The sequence below is a fragment of the Cajanus cajan genome, chromosome 7, assembly GCF_000230855.2.
Source record: "Cajanus cajan strain Asha chromosome 7, NIPB_CcT2T_4, whole genome shotgun sequence".
Taxonomy (NCBI): domain Eukaryota; kingdom Viridiplantae; phylum Streptophyta; class Magnoliopsida; order Fabales; family Fabaceae; genus Cajanus; species Cajanus cajan.
The window spans coordinates 7858600-7875910 of record NC_138523.1 but is presented as its reverse complement, the minus strand read 5'-3'; the positions used below and the strand labels follow the sequence as shown (position 1 = coordinate 7875910).

Genomic DNA, 17311 nt, shown 5'->3' with positions numbered 1-17311 from the left:
AATCATATCACTATATTTAATAAGTATAAATAGTGTAGATTGCACAAGAATTCTAAAGAAAGCAGCCCCATCCACACGGGCAGAGATAATCATTAAGACTTGTCAAGTTATTACCGTGTGCAATTACCCCAATATTACAAAAAAATTACTGCCTTAGGATATTGGAAGCAAACCATATAAAAAAAGGTTTTCCTCTATTCAGTGAACTGTTTACAAGTAATAAAAATAATACATTGTAAATGCCTACAGAAAAATAAAATCAACTCCCAATCAGCACTAGGGCTAAATATTTAGAATAGATTAAAATAATAGAAAGCAAAAGAATAAAGGAAATAGCCCTTCAAGACAATTCTCCCCTTCAGGGCAACATGAAATAACAATTCATTGTTATAATGGAGATGTCTCACCATGACTATGTATAAACAATGGCACCAATACAAGGAAGTGCACCTAGAGAAAACTCGTCGAGTATAGTGATAATCAGTGTCATTAGTCCACTTTCTCTATATAAATGATACATCTTCAACATATAACCAACCATATACAGTATCTGAAATCTATGGTTCATCTTATGAAGGACTTCAAACTAAAAATGTTTGGTATGTGATGAATTTAGTATTATGCCTAATATTGACCTTTAAGATAATCAAGAAGCAGTTTTCAATTCAATGTAAATATTATATATCAGTGCAAAAGGGAAAAATGAAATTTATCATCACAAAGACCTTGAAGATCATAATTTCCCAAAACCAACGGCGACCTTTCTCCTCCTGTGGTTTCCTATATTTTCAGGGCTTGGGAGTCCAGTCATTCCCTCGTACTTCGTTTCTAGGGCCTGTAATAATTTGAACAAAAAAAAAATATAAATATTCTCTCTGGTATTTAATTCACGTGTACTCATTGTAGACATGATAGATCTTCAATTTGTCTGACTGTTGAAATAAAATATTAGAAAATAGAAATTTGATACATAGTCTTGAATGATTGGTTTGTTATTCTTATTACTAATATGTAAGTTTTGAGTAAACACAAATTTTGGTTCTCCAAAAATACAGATATAATCAGTTTGATCCAACAATTGAATGGATCCCAGTCTTTTCGGATAAGTTTATTTGAAGAATTCTTTCCATGGCATTTTAGGAGTGTTGTGTTTGTTACAGGTATTGGATTTGGAACCGTTTTGGTTGTGTTGCTTTACTGGTTTTGGTTGAAGGAGTGAAGCCAACTTTGGTGTATATATGGTTGCAGCGTAATTTGTTGAAAATAGGAATTCCTTTACTTTTTTTCCACGATGCCTTGATAATACTTGGTATAGGTAGGTTCAACACAAGAACAAATAACATTCCTGAATCAGCACATGCTTTAGAGATCAATCCAACTCCTTTTGATTAGGTAACAAATTTTGATTTTCCAATTTTACTAGATAATTTTTTAGGTTCCCCAAGTGAAACAGAAATCCCAAACCTAGATAATGACCTTTCTCTCAAATTATCTCTCATTTCACAAAGTTTCTCCAACCTAGAAAACCTTATTTTGCAAACCAAAACTCAATCTCAATTCCCACTAATAATGTTATTGAGGCATTATGTGACAAAATTGGAAGCAAGGCACATATATACAAATGGAGGCATTGAAAAGGAACAAAACGCGGGAGCTAGTTTCTTTGCCGAAAGAAAATAAGTCAATTGGTTGCAAATGGTAATATACAGTAAAATATATGGAAGATGGGTCAATTGAGAAATACAAGCCAAGACTGGTTGCTGGTTGCAGGGTTTCACTCAAACCTATGAGATAGATTACTCAGAGACCTTTGCACCAGTTGCAAAGATGAATACAATCTGGGTAATATTGTCTCTTGTTGCAAAATTATGGGAATGGGTCAACTGAGAAATATAAGCCAAGGCTGTTTGCTGGTTGCAAGGTTTGACTCAGACCTATGAGATAGATTACTCAGCGACATTTGCACCAATTGCAAAGATGAATACAATTTGGGTAACATTGTCTCTCGTTGCAAATTATGGCTAGGAACTGCAAAAATTTGATATGAAAAATATCTTTTTACATGGAGAGCTTGAGGAGAACATCTATATGGAGGTGCCCCCAGAATATGAAGTTGTTGCCCATTCTGTTTGCAGTTTGAAAACAACTTTTTATGGGTTGAAACAATCCCCCTGGGCATGGTTTGGGAGATTTACCAAGCTCATGTTAGCTAAGGATACAAAGTCAAAGGAGTCCATACTTTATTCATCAAACAATCAACCTCAGGGGATATGACTGTATTTTTAGTGTACGAGGATGATTATGTTGCTATTACTTTTGTTGTGACATCATAGGCCAAGGCTCAACCTTTGCCATGAATCTTTTTCTAAATTAAAAAAGTAAAGCAATGCTACAAGTAGAAATTAGGGTCGATTACTGATGACAAAATGACAAGACAAGGAGTGTTAATGTGTTACTTCTAACCTGTAACTGTCCACGAATACTATCAAGAACTTCTTCATTCATTCTCTCAAAGAAAAGAATTCCCTGCAAACACAACAATTATATCATATGTAAGCATATGGCTAAAAGTTTGGCTATGAAAAAAAACTCAGCCATATCATCAGGTGAAGAAATCCATAGAAGAGCAAAGGAGAGAAGGTTGATGAATAATGGGATGCACTAACTTAGTGAACCCGAAATGTTTACTGAGTAATAGTGTAGGTTTATAATAGGTGCAGCACCACTAATACAAGTGCCACACATGCAGAGAGAGAAACCCTTTTTTGTGAATGTGCATCATTGTACACCTCAAGAAAGTAGACTATGTATAAGTTTAGGGTATGTTTGTTTAAGCTTTACGAGGAAAAAAAAAAAAAAAAAGAGTGACTTAGTGATTGTTTAAAAAAGTGACTTTTTTAGAGAAAAAAGTGGTTTTTAGAAAAAAGCTGAATGTTTGGGCAAACAGCTTAAACTCGTAAGCAGTTTTGTTTTTCGTGAAAAATAAGCTGTTTCAATAATCTGAAAATTTTAAGCTTATAATTATTTTTCAACAGCTTTTGCTCTTCTGGAACTTATTTACCATATAAAAGCTAATTTTTTGTTGTATCAAAATGAAATTAAATATTTCAAAATCTCTTTTTAGCCAATTTACCCAAACAAAATTCATTTTGATTATCAATTATAACAATAATCGATTATTGAAATATCGAATGTTCACAACTTTCTCAAACACACCCTTAGGTTTTTTTAAATTATAGATTCCTAAAATAATCTAAAATCTGATTTTTTATATATATAAATCAGGATTTTTTTTAAAATATTATCCAAACATGTTAACATATTTCAAAAATGATATTTAAGGGAAATTTTTTGAATAAACACACTCGAAATATTGTACAATTGTATAACAGCTGAAGTATTAAAGTATACAATATATGCAAAATAAACTATTTCTACAATTCCCACAAAGATAGAGCAATTATGTACACACGTGTTGGACATTGAAGCATATTGTAGAGAATTGAATCGTATTAATACTCAATAAGAATCAGTTCAATGTATTATAAGAAATGTGTTATTTTAGTTCTGTCTTTGAATTGTATTTGGTTACTTGGAGAAGCAAAAAACATAATGCTAAGTCTAGAAGTAGTGTAGAGGCCAAATATAGGAAATGGCACACGGAGCTTGTGATATTTTATGACTTGAAAGAATTTTAAAAGAGTTGCAACTTTCTATGACTCTTCCCATGATGTTGTATTGCAATAACAAGGCTACAATTAGTATTTCCTAGAATCCAATTCAGCATGATCAAACCAAGCATGTAGAAATTGACAGACATTTTATAAAAGAGTAGGTGGAAGCAAGCTGAGCCAAATTTGCATGTCGTTCATATAAAAATGTTTATTTTAATGTGTCAAATAACCACACATCTGATCTTGATTTATAATCAAGATAAGAAGTAATTAAGGATACAAAGAATAAATCAATCCCAAATTTCTAGCAATGGATACATTACATATTTCCATATTTACATGCAATAAAGGCATATTTTAACACTCCTCAAGCTGAAGCATAAATATTATATGAGCCAAGCTTATTACAAATGTAGTCCAAACATAAGCCATTGAAGGATTTAGTGAACATGTCTGCCAATTGATCTATAGATCTGACAAAGTTAGTAGTGATTTTCCCAAAGAACACTTTCTCTCTTATAAAATGATAGTCTATCTTGGTTTGTTCATAGAAAGATCGAATTTGATGCAATTTGGAGAGTAGTTTGATTATCACAAATAAGTTTAGTGTCATGAATGTCTCCAAAGTTTAGTCATTGGAGAAGTTGCCTAAGTCATGTAATCTCACATGCGACCACTGCCGTAGCAATTCAACTTCAACACTAGATCTAGTGACTATATTTTGCTTCTTACTTTACCATGAGATCACATTTCCTTCAATAAGAACACAATACCCTAAAGTGGACCTCCTATCTAATGGTAATGTTGCCCAATCAACATCAAAGTAACAAATGATTTTGGCATTGCCTTTATTTTCAAATAGAAGTTTGTGGCCTAGTGCACTTTTGATGTAGCTAAGGATGCATATAACAACACCCCAATGACTATCACAAGGGGCATTCAAGATCTTACTTACCACACTCACTACAAACATGATATCTGGTCTAGCGACAATAAAGCAGTCAATGGCTCCTCTGACCCAAAAGAACTCGACATTGGGATCCATAGGAGAATCACTAGGGTGACAATCAAGCATACTGGTCTCACTCTAAATGTCTACAGAATACTTGCTTTAGAACTTGTGTTGGTGAATACTTGTCGAGTCATCACCTATGTTTAGGATGTCATCAACATAGAGCACAAGATAAATACATTTTTCCAGACGAAGAGTGGAGGGAAAATACATAATGATCCGCTTCACAACGAGTTATGCCAATTTTGAGCAAAGTAGAGCTAAAGCAGCCAAACCAGGCAGGGGGACTACTTCAATCCATAGAGAGAGCAGTAAAGACACTAGACAAGACAAGAATCACTTGATAGAGTAAAACCCAATGGTTGATCCATATAAACTTCCTCTAGAAAATCATCATGCAAGGCATTTTTTATATCAATTTGATGAAGAAGCCAATGGCGGATAGCGTCTATAGCAAGAAAAAGATGAATTGAGAACATTTTGGCCATTGGGAAAAAGAAATCTCCATAATCAAGACCAAAAATTTATGTATAGCCCTTAGCCATCAAGGGAGCCTTAAAACGGTGAATATTACCATTCAGGCTAACCTTCATTGTTTAAATCCAGTGACAACCAACAGTAGTCTTGTTGGGGAGTAGGGGAACTAGTTCCCAAGTGTCACTGGCGTGTAAAGCAGTCATTTCCTCCAACATTGGTTCTTGACAACGGGAATCAGCCATGGCATCACCTATCTGTTTTGTATAAAGCTAATTTTTAACTTTTCACTGTTGTAGTTGGCTGTCATAATCTCATAGGGGTCAGACTTGCTTTCTTTTTGTATGTTTTCTACTCATTTTACCTCTGTTTTTCTGATTTAAATATAAATACACAGTTGAAGCAGAACTTAGCAAAGTGAGATACACTCAGGTTTTTTCCTTCATTAATCTTCTTTTTTTTTTTCTGAGACATTTTCTTGATATTCGCACACTCCTTCTCTAGCAAAACCTTGCTACACTTTAAGCTTGTTACAATTAAACCCTCTAAAAAAAATTTAAAAAAAAAACTAAAATATAATGCAATGCATGTGACGACATCTCTAGGGGATTGAGATAGGGGCTAGGCTGCAATGAGGCAAAGATGAAGGCTAGAATGTTTATTGAAAAAAATAATAAATAAGGGTTAGACTGTATCTAGCACAAAGACAAGGCTTCATAGCCACCAACCCACCATATGTCATCACTAGTAGTATGATTCATTTGTGAGAAAGAAGTCATCATTAGAATGATTGTAGATGGAAAAATCACCACTGATATGATTGATTAGTGTAACAGGGAGACATAACAGCCCAAATTGTTTTAAATATAGTCGATCACAATGATCCCACTCCAATGAAGCGCTTTGGTAAATATATCTACAATATTTTCATTAGTATTGAAGGCTTCCGTGAATAAATAGACAATCTGCCATTATAATTTTTTCCCTTGATAAACAAAACAAGGTGAAATGCAATATGAAGTGTGGCCAGATAATTACAGTAGTGGCCTATACATATAGTCTAACATTAGGGTTATAGAGTCACGTAATTTTCCCCCTAGTATATTTGGTTTCTCCAAGAAAGTCAAGGATTTGAGAAAGAATGAAAAATTAGATTTGCAGCATTTGGATCTATCTTATTGGAACTTCTGCATATGCAACTTTTGCATTAGTGAATCAGACCCTCTTACTATATCAAATCATAGAGTCCATTTGATTCACTAAAAATTATGGTACTGAATAAGACAAATATACTTATCTTGCATTTGATTTACAAGAGTCATGGAATAGGATAAAAAAGATAAAGAAGGACATGACAAAAGTCCAATTTTTTTGTTATTCAATAAACCATGCAACAACTTTGGCTGATTGACCATTGTAGGGTAGTTTCTAAAACTATTTACGTAAATGGGGTTGTTTTGAAACTATTTACACCTTTGAGACTATTTTGTACAATGTCGCTATGAGCCATAGCGACATCCTTGCCACGTGGCAATTTTTTTTTTAAATTGAGAACGGCTTTAACTTAGCCACGTAGAAGTCGCTACGGTCTATAGCGACTTAACTAGTGTCGTTACAGGCTCCAAAACCATTTTAAATGGCTAAATTTTATAATAAAAAATAATTTTTAATAGAAATAAAATATTATTTAAAATATAATTCATTTAAAATTTGATTTTTAAAAATATATTCATAATTTTTGTACAACAAAAGAAGATTTTTAAAATAAAATTTATATATTTGCTGGAGGCGCTATGACCCATAACGACACAAAGTTGCTATAGGCCATAACGACTTCCTTTTTTTATTTTTATTTTTTTAAAGTTTTTCTAGATTTATTTTATATATTATTTTGAAAAATTATATTTTATTGTTATTTTTTTATGCATTTTTTTTATTTTGTTCGTTCAGTTAATTTGATATTTGATATTTTTTCTTTTATTTTTTCCTTTTACAGATGCATTTTAATTAACTGAAGGAAAAAAAAATAAAAAACGCACAAAAAATAATTATTTAAAAAACTGGTAAAATAAATCTGGAGAAAAAAATGACCTATTGACCAAAAACAAAAATTTTGAAAAAAAAAAACAAAGGTAGAAAAAAATGAAAAACTAAAACAAAAAAAAGGCTGATGTCGCTATGGGCCATAGCGACTTTTTGTCGCTATAGCCCATAGCGACTTTAGGTAGAAAAAAAAAACGAAAATTTTGAAAAAAAAAAAAAAAACAAAGGCTGATGTGTGTCGTTATGGTGCATAGCGACATCAGCCTTTTTTTTTTATAAAAATTTTTGTTTTTTTGGGTTATTGGATCTTTTTTTATCTCCAGATTTATTGTACTAGTTTATTTTTAAAAAATTATATTATAATTCATTTTTTTGTGTTTTTTATTATTTCCATTTATATAAATAAATTCTATCCTTAGAAAAAATTTATTTTTTTCATTTTTTATTATACACTATACACAATTTTCAAATAAAATATATCTGTTAAAAATTATTATATACTCAACATTCCAGTAAATTATTTTACAAAAATTTATTTAATTCTAGTAAATTATTTTTTTAATTATTAACTTAATTTCTTTTTTTTCAAATTTTAATTTATATTATCAATTTCATATAAATTTATATTTATAAATTTATTATTTCTGTAATTTCTTTATTTTATACATATTTTTTTTCTTTTTTATCTATTTAAATATTTATAAAAGTGGCGCTATGACCTATAGCAACATTGTGTCACTATAGGCCATAGCGCCACTATTTTTTACATTTTTTTATTTAAATTATTAAATTAATTTATTTTTTTCAAATTTTAATTTTTATGATGAATTTCATTTAAATTTATATTTATAAACTTATCTTTTCTGTAATTTATTTATTTTATACATATTTTTTTTTCCTTTTTATGTATTTAAATATTTTTTTTCATTTGAACGTTTTTTTTTAAATTATTAACTTAATTTCTTTTTTTCAAATTTTAATTTATATTATGAATTTAATATAAATTTATATTTTTATATTTATCTTCTCTGTAATTTCTTTATTTTATATATATATTTTTAATTTTATGTATTTTAATATTTAAATAAGTGGCGCTATGGCCTATAGCGACATTGTGTCGCTATAGGCTATAACAACCTCCTTTTTCGTTTTTTTTAAAAAACTATTTACTTATATTTTTTTTAAATATTTATTTTATATTAAAAATGTGGCGCGGTAGGCTATAGCGACTTCGTTGAAGCCGTTTTGTGTCGTCATAGGCTATAGCGACATTGTAAATATGGCTTTCATGGCTTCTTTAGAGTTAAAAAAATCCACGTGTCACTAGTGTCGCTATAGCCCATAGCGACACCGTTAAAAAATGTCCCAAAAGTATACATAGTTTGAAACACAGCCCCATTTACGTAAATAGTTTGGGAAAGTGTCCCAAATTGGTCAATCACCCAACAACTTTGTGTCCCAAGTACAAAATCATGTCCTAACATGGTCACCCCAACCCTTAGTATCGCCACCCAACACCAACAACATCACCGCCTACCACCACTGTCGTCGACTACCACCGCCACTACAACCCACCACCGTCGTCCACCTTCACACCTTGTCACTATCATTGTTGATATTGGCGTCATCGATACCATTACCACCACCACTAATGCTCTTTTGTCATCACAATTCACTATTGTCTCCATTAAGATAATATTAATTCATTATAATAATTAATATTAAAAATAATATTGTAATAAATTTATTATTTTATTTGTGTTGTTCATTATCTCCCAAACAATGCACAGAACAAAACATTGTCCAGTAACCTGAGCACTTGTCTTGTATTGTTCTCATTATTCTATATCTTAATGCATATCAAACACACCCCTAGAATAAATCTATCCATGGGTTCTAGAGCATTCCACAATCCGTGATAAGTGCTTTCAATTTCAAGGTCAAAAACCAAATTCATCTGAAAAAATTTACTTTCTATATTATATATTAAAATACAATCCTTTGAGGTGTATTTGACATACTACTCGTGCGACTAGCAAAAAATATTCTCTCTTAACCATCCAAAAGTACCCTCCATTTATATTTATTTGTACACTTGAACTTCTTAGTTGTGTATCTCTTTAGACCTATCATCTTTTATCTGTATCTCTAAATTGAATTTCAATAGTATTGTTTTAAAAAAGATTGTCAATAGTATAACCTTATATCACAATTAAATAATTTCAAGTTTCAACATCTAATTTATTTATCCAAATATATTTATTTATTATAAATTTTAATTATGATATAATCTATGTATTCAAAAATATTTATTAATTATGAATTTTAACTATATAAAATAAAAATTTATTTTAGTATAATGCACAAACGAAAATACTAGTGGCATTATATGTCCAAGTAGAAAAACAGACCTGCAGATGGTCAAATTCGTGCTGGAATATCCGTGCAGGAAGGTCAGACAAATTGACCGAAAACCTTTTTCCATTGACATCATATGCGTCAATCTTCACAGATTCTGGTCGCTAAACCACAATGATGAGACACATATAAGTAGGTAGAGAAGTAAATAATCATGAAAAAATGACAAGAGGACCATGTTGCTGCAGTTGAGCACATGTTGAAAGCAACAAAAAACAAAAGACTATAATTACATACAAAACACTCATAATTTTTAGCTATATAGCAAACTCAATAAAACAGAATAATAAAGTTCAGCACAGATTCACAGAACATTGGTTAAAAGGGAAAATCAAGCAGTCCAACACATCCCCAATGAAGCTCATCAAGTATGACCAATATAACAATTCCTTCAAGAAGAACCCAAGCAAAATACTAAAGCTGTCAAAATGGCCCAACCCACCCTTTGGACCTGGCTTGTGTGAGTTGGGGGACAAAATGTCCCAAAAGTTCATTGGGATAGGGTCAGCCCAAGGGCATTAATTTTTCATAATATTTATTTAGTGTTAAAAAGTTAGCCTAGCCTATTCCATATATCCATGGGCCAGCCAACTCCATTGACTCATCAACTCACTTATTGAGATAACTAGCTCACTTCTATTTATCTAGATATATATATATATATATATATAATTATATATATATATATATATATATATATAAATCATTAAATTAAGAGAAATTAATTTTAAAATAAAACTCATTTTCCAAAGTCAAATTAAAAAAGAAAGTAGACAATAATCGAAAATGGAAGGAAAAAGTTGAAATTGAAACTGTGATAAAATTAATAGATGAAAAAAGTTTTTAATATAAATCTTAATTATTTATAATTAGTTAAATTTTCCAAAGACTGAGTTAGTTAAGAGATATAATTAAATATAACCTATATATTTAGAGGATTTATCCTATACATCTAACTCCTAGGTTAAAAGAAAACTTGTTTTGTTTTCTTTTCTTTATCCTATGCTAGATGGGAAATAGACCTTACCGTACCTTTTTCTTTAATATATTTTGTAATGAATAAAAAATGAAAATTGTGTATTGTAACACTTTAGATTTGACGTAACAATTTCACTCTATGACACTTCACATGCACTTTACTCAACTTCTCGTTAGTCAGAATCTTTCACTAGTCAGAACCCTCTATGAGTAGCCCCTTTTTGTGATGCTTGTTTGTCTTTAGAATCAACAACTGACTCCACAAACCAACACAGTTTTTAACATGTTTTTTCCTCACTCACACTTTCTAGGAAACTTCCTAGAAGGTCACTCATCCCTAAATTACTCCAAGCTAATCACACTTTACTATGGATTTCTTTAGTGATGAGCTACTAAAAAGTAGATGCATCTTGTTGGTATGGATAGCACTAGTTAATTCCTTTAAGTCATCATCAACTGCACAATCTCATATGTACAAATCTCTAGATACCTCTTATTCCACTGTATCCAAGTTATTACAAATATAAATAGTGTTGTAAATATCATTATCATAGATACTTAGAAGATTTAGAACATCTCTAAATATCTTTAGATATTTGTTTCCCCATTTCTTTATTATTTTGTTTCCGTATTTCTTTATTATTGTTATTTCCTTATTTAAGCATCTGTGAGACTGCTTTTTCTTCTTCCAAGAGATTAGTGTAGGTCCAAGAAACATGCACCAACTAGTGACAAATCATTGTGTATCATGGCAAGCACTACTTATTGCAGTGTGATGGTGACTCTAGCAAGAACTGGATTAGTTTTATGAGAATGATTGGGAAAATCCCAAGGGTGAGGCTGCAGCTCAGTTTAAAAAGGGGGAAGAGTATAATCGAATCATACATGTTCCTCAATGCTCTTAATCGAAGCTTGGACAAGGTACAAGGAAGGTTACTGGTTTGCAAACTGTTACCCTCCCATCCAATAAGTCTTATCTTAAGTTAGACATAAATCAAGAAGAAGGATTATGCAAGACCAAAAATAGAAAGATCAGCTCTTGTGACGAACAGGTATTGCTCATGGGTATAAATGCAAGAAATCATGGTGTGAGCACTGTAAAAGGCCATGGCCTAAAACGGAGACTATCTGGAAAATCCATGGGAAACTGGCGAAGTTAAGAAATAAAGAAGAAAAAGCAGCACTTTTCGGACCACATCTGAGGAGACTAAAGAGAAATCATCAAATTCTGAGGCAGCTCCATTTACAAAGGAACAATTAGAGAACTCATACAAACTGATCTTCTCAAAAATAACAATAAATCCATCCTATTCTTTAGCCCAAAGTAATTACATGCACCAAATGAAATCATTAAATCTTTGTTTGGCAAGAGGAACTGCGATAATTAGAGGAAATCAAAATAAGGGACCAACATTTTCCAAGTTCATAGGAGGAAACATCACTAGTATGAATAAGGAAAACTTAAAATATATAAGGGAAACTTTTTAAACTAAGGTCCAAAAGAGGCTAGCTATAGTTCTACACAGAATAGCCTAAAAGGAAAGCCAATGTCAAAAGAATGATGGGAAAAAAATTGTGTTTGATACCTTTACGTCAGCATTAATTCCAGGGAAAGATAGGCAACCTTCATTGAACAGTGTCAGTTTCTTTGAGTATTTGCTAACTCTTGGGTTTACAAGAACAATTTCCTCTCCTTCACCACGTTCACCTACTGGATTGAATACCATAAGTCGAAGATTAATTCCCACTTGGGGTGCTGAGAGACCAATACCATCAGTTCTGTGGAAAAGGAAGCCAACCAATATTGTTAACATTCAGTAAATTTCAAAGGTGCTATTTGAATTACAATATTGATAATATTAACATATCCATTAATATAACTTACATATATTCAATATAATAAAACTACATTGCATGTCGAGTTCCAAATTAAACGGACTTTTTCCTCGAACTTAGTATAGGGACTTTTAGAGTAATGTCATATGTAAAAAAAAAAAAAAATTGTCCAACAACTTGAACAACATTACTTTTGTGCCTATATTTTCATCATTAATAATACCTCTCTCCATAATAAATGAAATGATGTAGAAAAATAGGCACAAAAGTAATGGTGTACAATTTAATTGTATGTGTAACATTACTTGGTTTTTTTAGCCAAAAGCCCTGAAGCAAACTACAGAGTTTGGAATGAGCAAACTGGCCACAAATTTAAAATATGATACATATTTCTTACAAAAAGACCCCTCTTATTTTGTAAGAAAACATTATTGAAAAAGACTTATTTTCAGGATTAGATAAGTTTTTATTTGCATTAGCTTATTCTGTATTCAAAATAGTTTATAATCAAAATCTACGCAACCGAGCTTTTAAAAATAAAGAGAAAAAGAAAAAGATGCAAGCCTTCCTTCGAAATAAACTAAATCCAAATTCAAACAAGCACTAAAATGAACCAAACCCAAACATTAAACAAATGGCATGATTTCCCTTGGAGTTACATCCAATAAAATGAACAGGGGCGAACCAACCATGCCCTTAAACACAAAAACTGCTAATGCCACATTTCATTACTAATTCAACGAAAAAAAAAACATAAGTTCCCCATAATTTCTACTCAAACATTGCTAACACCTAAAGATGGAGAAAGCTTACTTGTACATCACATCAAACATCTCGTGGACAAGCTTGTTGAGACTATCATCGAAGGTCACTATGCGCTTGTTTCTGGCCCTCAATTTCGGGTCTGGATACTCCAAAATTTTCAGAGGTGGCACAAATTCAAAATCGCCAGCTTCAAAATAAACAGAGAGAGAGAAAGAGAGAGAGAGTAAGAGAAACTAAGGTTTGAAGTTTAAGCAAAAGCGGAAGAGTTCGGTATGCGGAGCGTAGAACTTACGAGAAGCGACTTGGTCTTTAGCCGGCGAGAAACCGGGCTTGGCCATTGCGCGTGGAGGAGCGGTTCGAAGAGAGTGTGCGTAGTGAACCCGGATTGGCGAGAAGGAATGGCTGAAGCAGCGGTTCGAAATGCACGTGAGAGAAGCCATGGCCACAAAGTGAAGAGGGTCAGATTGCACCGTTTATTGCTTAGATTTTGTTGATACTTGAAATAACTGACTCCAACACGTCACTCTTGTCTGATTTTCTGAGTCAGTAAGCGACTCCAACTTCGACTGGATTTTCAGCGGAAGGAAAATGAAAATTGAAGAAAAAATTGTTTTACTCAAATAATACTATTTTAAAAAATATTTATCCAAATAACAATCGCGTAAATTTATTTTTTTAAGTAGCACTTTTACTGTTCACGTTCTAGAACGGGTCGTTCTGATTCTAGAACGGGCCGTTCCAGATTAAAAAAATAACACGAATGGATCAGAACGGGCCGTTCTGGATTCAAAAAATGCACATAAAAAAGTGAAACTAGAACGGACCATTCTGAATCTGGAACGGGCCGTTTTGGCCTACAGATTCAGGCTTTTTTTTTCGATTTTCACTTATCAAATACCAAAACTCAGAGACTACCATCAAGTGATTAAATTTATTGAATATTAACATTATAAATATAACTAAATAAATTTATTAAAATTCATTATAACAATAAAGATCAATGGTAGCGTGACTGTGACAATAAGAACAATTTTTTACACAATTATGTTATTCTCTAATGTCCATCTCTGTTTTATTCTTGCTGGACTTTGGCCGACCCTTGAAAGTTCTTTTGTGTTCTAGATTTGGCCACAAAGTTGGAAGAAACGCAACATCCGAGAGAAGTTTGACCCACTGAGAAATTTACAATAAGGCTAAATGAAATGTGGTATGATTGCAGCAAGTTTCAAAAAGTCCATATCCCTTTCTCGCATGATCCGCTGGGAGATTTACAGTAAGGCATGACCAGGAGTGTGACAATAGGAACAATTTTTTACACGATTATGTTGTTCTCTAATGTTTATCTCTATTCTAATCCTGCTGGACTTTGGGCGACCCATGAAAGCTCTTTTGCGTTCTAGATTTGGCCACAAAGTTGGAAAAAACGCAACATCCGAGAGAAGTTTGACCCGCTAAAAAATTTATAATAAGACTAAATTAAATGTGGTATGATTGCAACAAGTTTCAGAAAGTCCATATCCCTTGCTCGCATGACTCGCTGGGAGATTTACAGTAGACTAAATGTAATGTGGTGTGATTGTGACAAATTTCAAAAAGTTCATATCCCTTGCTCGCATGTACTCGCTTCATGCTTACATGCACATCACGACTATCAAACTTACATATCTCTCATATATACTTTACAACAAATTGCAAAAGTATACGAATGACAGTTTGGAGAACTCCAACATGAAGATTATTGGCCTACATACATTGGTCCAACTTTGTGGCCAAATCCAAAATTCAATAGAACTTTCAAGGGTGGCCAAAGTCCAACAGGATTAAAACAGATATAGACATTACAGAACAACATAATTAGTTTCTACCACCATTGATCTTTATTGTTGTATTAAATTTTAATAAATTTATTTAGTTATATTTACAATGTTAATATTCAATAAATTTAATCACTTGATGGTAGTCTCTGAGTTTTGTTATTTGATAAGTAAAAATTAGAGAAAAAAAATTGAATCTGTAGGTCAGAACGGCCCGTTCCGGATTCAGAATGGCCCGTTTTGGTTCCACTTTTTATGTGCATTTTTTTGAATCCGGAACGGTTCGTTCTTATTCATTCGTCATGTGTTATTTTTTAATCTGGAACGGCTCGTTCTAGAATCAGAACGGATAGTTTTGGAATCAGAACGACCCATTCTGGAACATGAATAGTAAATAGTGCTAATCTGGAAAATAAATTTGCATGGTTGCTATTTGGGTAAATATTTTTTAAAATAGTATTATTTGAGTAAAAAATTCAAGGAAAAAAGCATGTTTTATTTATTTAAATATTATTAGGAAAAAGTTAGACTCGCTTTTAAAAAAACTAAAATTAATATTAAAAAAATAATAAAAGGACTCTATAATAGTAGATAATTATTTATATAGTTTTTCTAATATATGTTTTGGGTACACATTAACAATGATTAAAATTCATTATGCGTAATTTCATTAGTGTATATTTATTATGTGAGAAAGTAAAAAATAATAAATAGTTTTAACTAATTTTTAAAACTAATTTAATGACATTTTTAATCTTGTTCTTCCATTTGTCTTTTTCACTCCTAATCAAAATAATAATAAAATATATTTTAACAAAAAAAAAAGCAACCTTCTAATATTATAGTTTTTGTTAATTTTCTATTATTTTTAATACGTATATAGCTTAGTCAGAAAAGCAACTTTCACATATGTAGTTTTCGTTATGTAACTAGAAGTGTATACAAACAAAAACAAAAATTGACATGTGTGTGTACAGTGCAGTGACCAATACTATGGTTAATTAGCTATTTTTACATTAAACAGAAACAAAAATTGAACAACAGTATAATTTGAAACCAATAATATAGACACAGATAGAATACTTAAAAAATGAAGAACATACACACTGTATTATAACATCAGTATAATTTAAAACATACATCACAACAACAATAAAAAATCAGCAATAACAAAAATATAATAGAGTTAAAAAAATATATAAAATAATGTCTAATATAAGTGAAATATTGGATTCAAAGCTTCATTTCCTATTCCTCCTTCAAAGTTAGAAACTCCTTCCAAATTCTCCTTATCACGACAAGTAGTGAAGTTATGACCATGATGTTTGCATAATCTAAATTTCTTCACCTATTTGTTGATGCTTAATTCTTTTCCACCCTTTAAACGTTTTTGCTTTGGACGCCCTTTAGTCTTTGACTTTGGACGACATTGCAAAAGATCAATCATGTCTATTTTATTGTTATTTCCACCCTGCTCCTCATTTACAAGCAATGGCCCTTCTTCATTCAGCGACACTTTACGACACCAACGTAATGAGATTATTAATTAGACAGAATATATATGAGATTATTAATTAGACAAAATATATAGTTTGTCTCATATACATTAAATATTTATTATTTATTGAGACTAATGATAAAGTTCGCTTTAAATGTCGTATTCTTTAATAGATTGAATCAAAAGATTGTCTCGAAACTCACAAATCTATTAAAGAGAAAAATCATGTTTTCTACTATAATCAAATCCCTAAAATCACGGAGCAAAACAAATAAAGTCACTATTATAGCTACTCTATACTAACATTGTTTCTAGAAGCTCTGTCTGGTATGCAAAGTTTATAAGTAGTCTCCTTTATAAGATAAAAGGTACTATTTGATGAAATGCATTTAATGCTCATATTAAATGTGTCAAAAGGTTACCTACAACCACAAGGGAAAATAATGAAGATAGACAAAACCAAAATTGTAAGTTGGACTCAAAATGTTGTAACGATCATCTTCTCCAAACTACTATATAAGAAGATTCAAAGCACAAGAAATAAAGAAATACTAATTGTAATTGATACATATACATATGTACCGAAACACTCTTTGAAAATCTATTCTTTCTTATATACATCCATTGCTCTATAATTAGTTGTATAATGTTTAAGTGAGACAAACACAACATTTGAGTAACTTTTATAACCATTGTTATAAGGTTGAGTTTGAAGAGACTTGTTTGTAAAATAATACTTGTTTTGAGCCTAAAAATGTTTGTTTATAAAAGAATACTTAGTTGTTAGACCTGAAGAAGC

The 17311-nt window shown here is 31.5% G+C and overlaps 1 protein-coding gene across 1 annotated transcript; it reads right to left on the bottom strand.

The window, feature by feature from the left end:
- Positions 1-324: 324 nt before the first annotated feature.
- PDF1B (peptide deformylase 1B) lies at positions 325-13735 on the bottom strand. The gene is made up of 6 exons (XM_020367753.3): positions 13493-13735; positions 13249-13387; positions 12186-12378; positions 9615-9725; positions 2464-2526; positions 325-835 (listed from the first exon to the last, which is right to left on the bottom strand). The coding sequence occupies exons 1-6, from the start codon at positions 13638-13640 to the stop codon at positions 734-736; spliced, it is 756 nt and encodes a 251-aa protein (XP_020223342.1). The 5' UTR covers positions 13641-13735; the 3' UTR covers positions 325-733.
- Between the last annotated feature and the right edge of the window lie 3576 nt (positions 13736-17311).

What these genes read in the sequence shown, in the direction of transcription:
- PDF1B (XM_020367753.3), bottom strand. Translation starts at nt 13,640, where the DNA reads ATGGCTTCTCTCACGTGCATTTCGAACCGCTGCTTCAGCCATTCCTTC. An exon ending in ACGAATTTGACCATCTGCAG is followed by an intron (nt 2,527 to 9,614) that starts GTCTGTTTTTCT and finishes TTGTGTTTGCAG; the next exon opens with GGAATTCTTTTCTTTGAGAG. An exon ending in GTATTCGTGGACAGTTACAG is followed by an intron (nt 836 to 2,463) that starts GTTAGAAGTAAC and finishes AAATTATTACAG; the next exon opens with GCCCTAGAAACGAAGTACGA.